We start from the raw sequence: 11,631 nt of genomic DNA, 5'->3' as shown, positions 1-11,631 counted from the left end.
AATGGGGGTGTGTTGAGGTAGGAGGGATAGCTGGGGCCAATGGGACATGGGGGTGGGGATAGCAAGCCCATGGCTGCTGTAGTTACTATTTCACACCTGAGTCTTGACCTGAAGGGTGGCTGAGATTTAGATGGTTAGAGCAGGTGGTAGGGAAAAACCTTCTCCACTCAGAAAAGCACTTGCTTCCCGCTCTCAATTTTCTCTTCTTCTAGGTAAAGGGATAGTATTCTAGCAGCCTCCACTGTGTGGACTTCTGGAAGATGCTAGTGGCCCCAAAAGGCATGGGAACCATTGTAGAATCACTTAACAATAAAATGGAGAAATACAAAAGAGCATCTAATTTAATTCCCTTATTTGACAAATGAGGACAATGAGGGTCAGAAGGGAAGGTACTCACCTAAGGTCACACAGCCAGAAGGTGAATGTCTTGTAATATGATGCAGATTTTTGGTTTCCAGTGTGGTGTTTTTTTTTTTTTTTTACTACCCACACAACATCTCATCTGTTTTGTACCTGGTGGTTCTGTGCCCAGCACATGTGTATAGACTAAAGGATGGAGAAAGTGATTAATACCAAAACGATTATCACCATTTTTGAAGGTCCACCTGAAGCTCTGGGCCCTTTCAATTTCTGAGGAGTTGATAGAGGACCAGGGTTCTACAGGGTTATAAGAAAAAAACTAAAGTCATCTGGTTCCTAAGGTGTTTCAGAGCCCAGTAGATTTTCCCAGTTTGGACAAAAGTATTCGCTCCACTCAGCATCTTCTGGGTGATGGCATTGTGGTAGGCAGTGCTTCTCAGACTTGGCTTTCTTGGCTGGGAAAACAAAAGGTTGTCTCTACCACTTACTAGTTATGAAATTTCTGACAACCCGTGTATGTCTATGAACCTCAGTGCTCTTACTTGTATGTTAATAAACATCTCTCTTACATCATTTAGTTATTAGACCCAAAAATTCAATATAGGATACGAAAGGGACATAGCTCAGTATTTACTCTGAAGCTGTTTATGAATCATCAACATCACTACTATCACCATCATCATCATTGCCTGGGGAACCGACGATGTATATTATCTTGGATGTCATGATGCATACTTTACTAATTATCAAAGGCCTTAGGCAACTGATATCAACCAAACACCTGGACTGTCCATAGTCAGAACTTGCTCTCCAAACAACAGCAACCAGAGGGCTTCTCTCCCCCTAGTAGGTTCTTAGTATATGTTTATTGCTTGGCTCACCTACCTGCCCTGAAGATGGAACAAAGAGAGGCTAGAAATGGTAGGATATGGGGTTCCCAGTTGAAGGTTCTTCCATCTGTGATAGTGATGTTGCCAGAGAGGAACAATCCCAGCTAACATGTTTCAGTGACCATGCAGTTGGCTATCCATGGATTTCAGGCAGTGTCTTCCAGGATTGGGAGGAGTTGGGCCTTCCTACCTGTGATCGGGTCATGGCTATGGCTGATCCACGAGCTCTTGTCTATCCAGCTGGTGTGTATTGTAAACCATCTACTATGTAAAGAATTAAGCCATTTATGATATATTCTCTACCCAAAGAGAATAAATTCCCCTATCCATTTCAGAATGACAGAGTCCCCACCCCACCATTGCAGCATATCTCTTAATCTGTCCAATTAAAATGGTTAAAGGGCAAAATAACTCATCCCAGTGGCTACCTCAGCATTTGGGTACAGGAAGCCTACCTTGGCAGGGTCCCTCACCTGGCAGGGGGCTGGTGTGTGTTCTGTGGCCTGCATCATATTGAAATACATGACAGGGCAGTTGACTCCTGCCCACCCCGCTTAGTCCCTCTTCTTGCACCAGGCTAGTTTCACTCATCTGTGCCCCTTTCTGGTTTCTGTGCTTTCCGTTAGAAGCACTTCTGTCTTACAGTCTGATGTCGGATCATAGAAGGTAGTGCTAGATGAGCAGCATGTTCCAACCTCCTTGTTTGGGGGCTAAGGAACAGGCTCGGTGGAGGAGTGACATGCTCAAGGTCACAGGGAAAGTTAGTGGTAGATTCTATGACAGGCCTCCAGGCACCTGCGTCTAGCTGTTCCAACATGTACCTGTGTTGATATATCGTAGCCCCTCCTTACAGATGGGTGTCCTTCTCCAGCATCTAACCCTAAACCTCCTCATTGCTGGGTCCCTCTTAGCTCCTGGCCTAAGTACCTCACTATGTGTCTGTCACCCATATCTCATGACCACCTGTCTCCTTATGCATCTGGGTTCCCTCTCATGAGCTTCTCTTACTGAAACTGGGCTGGAGGCTGTAATCTGGTGCTCCCTTCCTCTCTCTCATCCCTTGCCCTCATCTTTACTCTAGAATAAATCCCATAGAATTGATGCCCCAAGGATGAGAACATGCCCATCATGGAATCCCAGAAGTCCAGGCCTGGGTAGCCTCTAGTGGATGGGGTAAGGTCAGGGGCATGGAGCAAGGGGTTGGGGTTGGGGCTGGGGAAGATTTGGCACCCGTGGCCATCCCCAAGCCTGAATGAATAGAAGCCCCGGCGGAAACACCTGGTGGTAACGGAAATCCAGGACAACTTTTATTATCCCTGTTCACAGGTCCATTCAGACTACATTGGGGGCTTCCTATTTCCTCTGCTGGCACTTCACACTCATTCATAACAAGAAAAGCCATTGTGCTCCTGAGTTATGGGCTGAGGATCCCCACGGGGCGGGCATTAAACACACTGGCCCAGAGGCTTATTTTTAAAATTGTATTCCCTGCTGATTTGCAGGTTCTTATTTTTTCCTCCTCCCACAAAGAAAACTTGAGAGGGGAGTTTTCTCTCAACTTCAAGGGTGAAAAATAACAGTGAAATCTGTTTCTGACTCCCTTCAGCATTGATCATGTGGGGACCCCACTCACTAGAAAGGAAGGTCTCCTTAGCTCCAGTTCTCAGTTCTAATCCCAGCTGTGCTCTGATTGGTGATGAGTAAGGGATTGATTTTACCAAATGGTTTGGATCCCAACTGTTCAGTGAGAAAGTGGGCCAGGTATCTAGGATTCTTTTTGAACCAGGTGCTGTGAATACAAATACGTGTGCTGAAGACTCGAATCTTCCTCTTGGATGTGACCTGTGGAGAGGATTCTCTGTTTAGAGTAAGCAAGACCAGCCCCTAAGTAGTTGTTCCTCCTCATGCAAAAGGCAAACAGAATTTCAGACATCAAAGGTTCCAAAGCCCTTGGCCAGCACCACATGATGACAGAAGACTGTAAGACAGTGAGGGTGGCCATAAGCTCAGGTTCTCACTTCAATAGTCACCAACAGAGTGGTGGCCTCACTCTGTCAGGGTATTGGCTCCAGCCTGGTGCCTGGAGCTGCAGAGATTTCTGTCCATGTCTCTAGATTCTTCTCTCTGAAAGATAAATCCGACAGCCTGGGATCATCCACCTGGCCATCGCTCTGTGTATTGCCAAAAAAACCTAATGATTATTCCCCAAAAGTTGATCAGGTAGGCACCTTGTAAATCTCATATGTATAAAATCCTAAAAGAACATATATCTCTTTGTTTGCTTGCTTTTTATATTACCTATTAAAGGAACAATTATTCTGACATTTGTTAAGATGGTAAGGAAGACTTTATTCAGGACTACTGGGATAAGTGTTAAGATTACTGATGGGGCAGAGAGATGCAGTTAACTCTAAATATGACCAGAACAAGTGGGGATTTATAGACAAGGAGCAGTCTATGGGGTCAGTGGATGAAAATTACTAAAAGGAGATATTAGGGTTAGGGGATTATTGCTAAAACAACCTAAAAGGACTCTTACAGAAGGCAGGTCAGGTGATCTGATTTTACCTGAGGCAGGGTGAGGGGGATGAAGGAATTGATCAGATATTGAGGGTCATCAGATACCAAGTGTGAAGGATTATTTCTAAACTGTCTTAGCAGGAATCTTACCAAAACTAGACTCTGAAAGAATGAACATAGAAGCCCAAGGATAAGGTCTACTTGAAAAAAAAAGGTGCAGAGGAGCCTATCTAAAGTTTGGTTAGGGAGAGATTCTTTATCATATCCTGCCCTGAACATCAGACATGGGTTTGTCTTCTCCTGCCTTGGGTGGGAGTTGAGTTTAGATCCTGATTCAGTTGCCTTTTGATCCTGAGTCCAGGATTTGAGAAGTACTATGGGAATGACATAGGTAGGGCTGCTAGGTTCCCTCCCTCTAGTCAAGGCAGTGTGGGGGAACTTGCCTTTTGCTGCTGTCCTTCATCGTTTCCCTCTCACCTACTCAGTTGTTCATGGCTGGGTAGGGAGCCACAGGGACTATTAACTCCAGGGAAATCAGAAGGCTATGTGCCAGGGCCTTGCTGCTTATCCACATAGGGGCTCCATAAGCAGTGAATGAATGCGTCTTGAAGGTGTGAGGGCCCCATGTACAGAGATAGAGATGAGAGGGAAGAAGAGTGGTGGACCATTCATGACCTCTGAGCTGCTGTTTGGCTCACCTCTGGGGAGGTGAAGTTCTGTGAGACTGAGAGACCCTTGGCCCACCGTGGGTTCTGAGAAGGGTCCAGGTTACCCCGTCTTGCCCTCTTAGTTCTGATATGGGATTTTGCTAGTTTGGGAGTCATTGGAAGTGAAAAATGGGAAGGAATATGCTGGTCACCCACTTATCAGCCTTTGGAGGATCAGTTAGGAAGCAGCCTTGAGATGGGACAGCTGAGCAGAGATTTCTAGAGATAGGCAAAGGGACAGTGGACACTACATTCTTTAGTCAATTCCAGCTGTGCTCTCTGTGACCTTGAGCTAGCCCCATACCATCTTTGATGGGGAAAGGAGGAGAGGAGGGACTGCCATACCTACTATAAGCTGTGCTTCACGATTTGCATGCTTTAACTTACCAACCACCCCAAAAGTTCTCCAGTGAGCATTAATATCTCTATTTTTTGTATCTCAGGAAACAGGGGTTCAGAGAGATCAATTTCGTCCTAAGACATACATTGCTAAGTTGCTGAGCAGGATCCCAGTCCAAGTCTCCCTGGCTTCCAAGCCCCAGGCCAGCATTTCCCCTGCCCAGCTGCAAAACGGGGATGATTTTGCAGTCTACTGTCAGTACCATTGTGAGAGTCCCATGAAGGAATTCACAGGAACGTGTCTTTGAGTTCTAGAACAGTGTGATGTGTGTAAGGGCTTCTCAGGGTGCCTCCCATGGAGCCTGGGTAGAATGCACCCCTTCTTTTAAATCCTGATGGTCTCTTCTTAGAGAAAATGAGACCAATAAGGAGCCAGAGTAAGCCTCTGACGGAGTGGGATGTGGGGAGAAGTGGGTGTCCCCGCCTGCTCCTGGGTAAAACTAGATGCTTCCTGTGCCATGACCACCCAATGGCAAAGAATTCTGTGGCCTGAATTACAGCCTCCCTGCTCTGACAGGTCTCAAATCCCTTCTTCACCTCATCTGGGACACTTGGCCACTCCTAGTGCATGAAGGCACACACACACACACACACACACACACACATGTGCATGCAAACATGAACATCCATGCACACAGAAACATGCATTCATATAGAAACATGCATTCAGGCACAAACATGCATGCAGGCACACATATGCACACACATGACAAGGAATTCCGGGGGTAGATTATGGCTCCCCATCAGCATCCTGGCATTCATGGGAAGTCTTGCTTACCCTACCCTTTGTGTGGCCTCTGTGGGTCAGAATTAGTAGCCTTTCTGGCTATCATTAATCCCTAAATGTCCCAACCCTTTATGTCCCTCCCTGCCAGCAGCAAGACCACTTCTCTCAGTGTACTATCCATCTCCCAAAAGTGGCTCCTGACCTCCATTCAGCCTGTTTCTGTCATTGGCATGAATATCATTATCCTTGCATGCAGGCCTTACTGACTTACATGAGTTTTAAGAGCCCTTAACTAAGAATCCATGGGTGGCCATGTTGGGCTTTAGGCCTCCTAAGATGCCAAGGGGTTTTGTACTGAAGAGACTGCTGAGGTGGCAGGACATGCTTCTCTGAGGATTCCAGGGCTTTCTAGTTGTTAGCCCTCAATTCAATTCATTCTTCAACTTCAGATCCCTCTGTCCTTCCTTTCTATTTATTGCTCTATTTCTCTTGCCATTGACTCTTCATAGAATCAATGAGATCCTGGAGATACTCTTAGAGAAAGGGTACTCCATATCCACCATTATGGGCTGAACTGTGCTTCCCCAAAATTCATATATTGAAGTTCTAAGCTCCAGTATCTCAGAATGTGATAGTATTTGGAGATAGGGCATTTCAAAGGATGATTAAGTTAAAATGAGGTCATATGGGGAGGGCCCTAATCCAATATGACTAGTGCCCTTAAAAAAAGAGGAGTTTAGGACACAGACATAGACCCAGACAGAGGAAAGGCCTCTGTGAGGACTTTGTGAGGACCCAGGGTGAACATAGCCATCTATAAGCCAAGGAGAGAGGCTCTGCAGAATGCAACCCTGCTGACACTTTGATGCTAGACTTCTAGCCTCAGAACTATGAGAAAATAAATGTCTGTTGCTTAAGACCCCCACCCACCCTCACCTCCTAGTGCATGTTGGCATGGCAGCCCAAGCAGATCAGTATGCCCTCTGAATGCATGGACGACTCAGAACACACAGCCCATCAGGTGAGGAAGAAAGGCTGTTGAGGTGTGTGCTTAGCACAGTGCAGGTTGCTGTGGGGAGTCCGGGAAGATGCTGTTGACCTGTGGGTTCCATGAAGGTAGGGCCATCATTCACCCTATATCCTGTCACAGCCCTCAAATGCATGAGTTGAACTGAGGCTCCGCCTTGTGAAAACTTTCTTTCCAACTACAGAGTAGAGACCTAAATGTCAGAAACTTCTCAGAAACACCTGGGACATTTACCTTAGTGGGGGAAAATAAGGCATTTCAAAAAGAGGCTGTACTGTTGCAGAGTGCAGGGACAAGAACTTCTTAGAACCTTTCAGGCAGGAAGCCTCATGAAGGTGGGCATATGGGGGTTGTCAGGTGGGAGGTAGAACAAATTGGCTGAACGTCCAGGCAACCTGTGCATTTTCTGAGCTGGAACCAGGATGTCAGGAGAGAAGACATGAGGCATAAGGGACCAGCTTAGGGAAGAATGGATCAAAATGTACAGGGTGTTAGGAAGAAAGAGCAAGCAGAGTAATTCCGAGGGTGAAGACAAAAAGTTATTGAAGCTATAGATCTCACTATGGAAGGAGCCTTAAGGTCCCTCAGGACTGCCTATCATCTGCAGGCTTGCGCCTTGCAGGGCCAGCCAGCCTCAATATAAACAGGTAAGAGGGAGAGAACACTGCTCCAGGAGTCCAGAGCCCTCAGTTGTGGTCCTGGCTTTGCCGTGGGCTCCCTGTTGGGCCTTGAGCTTGTCACAGGGTGAGCCTCTGCTTCATGGTCCCATAATGCCTGGTCTCAATGGTACCTGTCACCCTCTGGCTCCACCTTACCCTGGCTCTGCTTTTAGTGATGCGGTTCACTGCTTTCTCAGGGCTCACTTCCAACAATGGGGAGCATCCTTTATTAATAGGAAGTAGACTTCAAGTAGCTTGCACCCTAGTCCAAATTCTGCTCTTTCAGTTACTCAGAGTAAACCTCCCCCCAGCTCCATGACAGTCCCCAGTATGTCAAGGAACCCCCATTACGGTCCCCTGGCCAAACCCCTCCAGGCCAGAAGTCCCATGTCTACTTCACTACCCTACCCTTGACCCAACTTCCAGGACTTTCTTAGCTTGCAGTCCTCTTCTGGGTCGTCAGTGTTCCTCCAAAAGTGTGTTTCCTCTCCTCATGTGTCCTGTGGTGGGTGACATGTCAGCCTCTTCTAGGGAAAGCCCCATATCCTAACAGCCCATTTCTACCTCCCAGGACTCGGGCACTCCAGTGTCTAAATCCACGATCCCAAATTGTTTCTGTCCCCAGCCCTTCCTGGGGTCATGTGTTTCTGTCTCCAACAACACTGGGGAGATGAGTGGGGGTCGGGGGCCTGGGTCCTACTTGGGAGGCCTGTGGTTGAGAAGACCCCCCTCTCCTGCTCTTCTAAGGGTTAACAGAGTCCTGAGCCAACAGGGCCAGGATAGGAAGGGGCTCCAGGAAAGGGGAAGGATATCTTGCCTTTTTATCCGGGTTACAATGCTGAAAGTGAGCCAGTTGGGGGAGGAGCTGGAACCTGAAAACAACCGCCCCCAAATAAAATTATGAATGGGCTGCCTCTACAACAATACTGAAGGTGTGGGGAGGGGGGAGCATTGGGTCTGTTGACAAGCAGCAAGGTCAGGGCCCCCGCCAGCACCGTAAACAAGGACTCACAATGCCCTCCTTTCCTCCAGGAGCCAGCTCCTCTCCTGGCCCTGGTCCCCTGGGCCTCGACCTGCTCTGTCCCTCATCCTTGCAGGAGTCTGTCACTGAAAAGCCACCGTTACTTCCTCAGGGAAAGGCCCAGCCTTTTGTGAGCTCTTACTTCCTCCTCCTGTGGGAACCACTCTTGGGGCTGTGACATCTGCTTCAAGGCAGCTTTCTCAGGGGGCCCAAGGTGGGAAAAGAGGAGGGGTGCTGGCTGCAGGGCAGGGGGGCTGCAACCTGTCTGGGCTGGGATTGTCATCACGAGGCCTGAGGAGGGAGAACAATGAGGGGAGCCCCAGGGCCCCCCCTCGGGGTAGATGCTGGTGCAAGCTTCCTCTTCCCACAAGCCTGCTCTTTTGTGTGTGTGTTTATTGGGGGGTCAGGGGAATTCTTTTGTTTGCTTTTGTTTCCCTTTTTTTTTTTTTTTTGGTTTGGCCTTTGGTTAGCCCCAGGCTCGGACTAGGGAGTGTGGAGGGGCAGTGATGCCACCAGAGTTCTTCGGTGAACTCTCTGAAGGAGTGGACAGAGAGCTGGCATGGGAATGAAGGTAGCGATGGCTTTTGTGGGGGAGAGGTTGTGTGGGGTGAATTTTAGGGTTTCATGGGCCAGAAAAGTAAGATGCTAGGACATAGTCACCAGATGCTTTTATGACCTATAGACCCTTTGAGCTGTGTGTGTGAGGCATCTGGGTAGTGCAACTGAGACCCTTAGCAAAAGCCACACACAAGATAAGTGCTTGATGACTAGCTGAAGGCCATGTGGAGGGGTGCAGGGCCAAGAGCTCTATCTTCAGGGGTATCCTGGAGTCTGTGACTTAGTCACTCCTTAGTTCCATGCTTGGGTCCAAGGAAGCCCTGCCAACATTCTACTATATATGTCACCACCCGTGCTCCCTGTGGCTGGGACATACGTGGTAGACTGATCAAAGAACACCCAAGGACGCCCAGAGAAGTCGCACCACTTGGGAGAGAGACTGTTTTGATTTTAGTTCTCTACAAGAGCTCAGGGTGCTGAGAGGCTTAGCTATGATGAGAGCTCCATTTTCTAGAAAAGCTTCCAGCCCCCATGAAAAGAGTGGCAGGAGTCAGAAGAGCAGTTGCCCCTGGTTGCAAAGTTCAACCTGACTTTCCTACCAGCTGAATGTAGGCAAGTTTTCTACCACGCACTGAAGCTTATATAGATGCAGTGTGGACATTTCCATTCTCTTGAGCTCGTATCTGAGAGGACATGCATAAATAATTAAGGTGAAAGGAGCAGTCCTTTTTGGTCCTTAGGGAACAATTTAGAAAGATTTCCCAGGAATTATCTCTGAAAAATTGGAATGGGAGACCTCGACTTCCTTAGCTGAAGTGCCCGTGGTTTCTGGGAATGCCTCAGCTTCCTTCCAGAGCTGTGAGTCTTAGCTCTAGCTGCACAGTAGAGTCACATGAGAGGAAAAGCCAAATATCAGATAGCCACTCTGGAAGAGAGTTTGGTAGTTGTTTCTTAAAGGATCAAACATGCAGCTATCAGGTGACCCAGCAATTGCACTCTGTGGGCTTTTATCCTAGAGAAATGAAAAGTTATATTCACATGAAAACCTGTACATGAATGTTCTAAGCAGCTCTACCCATCATAGCCCCAAAATGGAAACAACTCAGATGTCCTTTGATGGGTGACTGGTTAAATTAAACCTGGTATGTCCACACCATGAGTTACTGGTCAATGACAAATACAGTGAGTTATCAACATAGGCAACAATTTGGGGGCATCTCAAGGGAATTATGCTGAGTAAAAGAAGCCAATTTCAAAAGCCAGTTTCAATAGACTGATTCCATTTGTATCATTCTCAAAATATCCAAATGTTAGAGATGGAAAACAGATTCGTGGTTGCTAGGGCAAGGAACAGGGATGGTGGGTGAGGCTGTAAAGGGATGGTATGTGAGAGCCTCATGGTGATGGAATGGCTCTGTATCTTGATTGTGGTGGTGGTGGTCACACAAATCTACACATGGGCTAAGACTGCATAGAACCACATGCACGTACCTATAAAACTAATGAAATCTGAAGAAGTTCTGTGGATTATACCAATGTCAATGTCTTGGACTGGATATGGTCCTGTGGTTACAATGACATTATCACTGAGAGAAACAAGGTGAAAGGTACACAGGACCTCCTGTACACTATTTTGTAACTTTCTGTGAATCTATCATTGTTTCAAACTAAGAAGTAAAAACTACAATCAGAAATGAGACATTCTGGGCTTCATCTCTACCAGAGTCAGGTGATTGTCAAGCAGACACATAAGAAAAGATCAAGACCTGACTAATCCAAGGAGACACTGGTAGTTTATTTCTTTAAAAAATTTTTTTAATTTAAATTCCATTAGCCCTCTCTTCCTAGGCGCTGCCTGCGGAGGTGGCAGCCACCGATTGCTGGGCATCATGGCTGCCCTCAGACCTCTGGTGAAGTCCAAGATCATTAAAAAGAGGACCAAGAGGTTCATCCGGCACCAGTCAGACCGATATGTCAAAATTAAGAGCAACTGGCAGAAATGCAGAGGCATTGACAATAGGGTACGCAGAAGATTCAAGGGCCAAATCTTGATGCCCAACATTGGTTATGGGAGCAACAAGAAAACAAAGCACATGCTGCCCAGTGGCTTCCGGAAGTTCCTAGTCCACAACGTCAAGGAGCTTGAAGTGCTGCTGATGTGCAACAAACCTTATTGTGCAGAGATTGCTCACAATGTATTCTCCAAGAACTGCAAAGCCATTGTGGAAAGAGCAGCCCAGCTGGCCATCACAGTCACCAATCCAAATGCCAGGCCGCGTAGCGAAGAAAATGAATAGACAGCTTATGTGCGTGTCATATTTGTGTTAATAAAACCATAAAACTACAAAAAAACTAAATTCTATTAGCCAACATATAGTATGTCATTAGTTTCAAATGTAGTGTTCAATAAGTTATCAGTTGCATATAACACCTAGTGCTCATCACACCACATAGACAGTTCATTTCTTACAGTGACAGTGAAAAGAAGAACAAAGGGTGCCATTTCCTAAAGAGCCCTGTCCACCATGCCAGAAGGACAACATGGAGACAAAAGGGGCCAGATGACCGCAGCAGGGGATGTGGGACAGTCTCCTACCAGCTCCTCCCAGGCTCCCATCCCTGGACTGCCATCCCATCACAAGCTGTCTTGCCAAGACTCAGACGAGCTGAGCCTCACATTTTGCCTGCATGGCCTGTGTGGACCTGTGCAAGGTTGCTAGGGTACCTTGGTTTTCAAAGCCCCTTTTCCACTGCTCTTTCAGA

General features: G+C 47.1%; 1 protein-coding gene across 1 annotated transcript; it reads left to right on the top strand.

Annotated features, from left to right (window-relative positions):
* The first annotated feature begins 10,757 nt into the window (after positions 1–10,757).
* LOC112926715 (large ribosomal subunit protein eL32-like) lies at positions 10,758–11,165 on the top strand. The gene has a single exon (XM_072722425.1). The coding sequence runs from the start codon at positions 10,758–10,760 to the stop codon at positions 11,163–11,165; it is 408 nt and encodes a 135-aa protein (XP_072578526.1).
* The last annotated feature ends 466 nt before the right edge of the window (positions 11,166–11,631 follow it).

This window comes from Vulpes vulpes, chromosome 9, assembly GCF_048418805.1.
Source record: "Vulpes vulpes isolate BD-2025 chromosome 9, VulVul3, whole genome shotgun sequence".
Taxonomy (NCBI): Eukaryota; Metazoa; Chordata; class Mammalia; order Carnivora; family Canidae; genus Vulpes; species Vulpes vulpes.
The sequence above is the reverse complement of the archived record's forward strand: the minus strand, read 5'-3'. Positions and strand labels throughout refer to the sequence as shown.

Excerpts from the sequence above, each read along its gene's own strand:
- LOC112926715 (XM_072722425.1), top strand. The coding sequence starts at position 10,758 with ATGGCTGCCCTCAGACCTCTGGTGAAGTCCAAGATCATTAAAAAGAGG.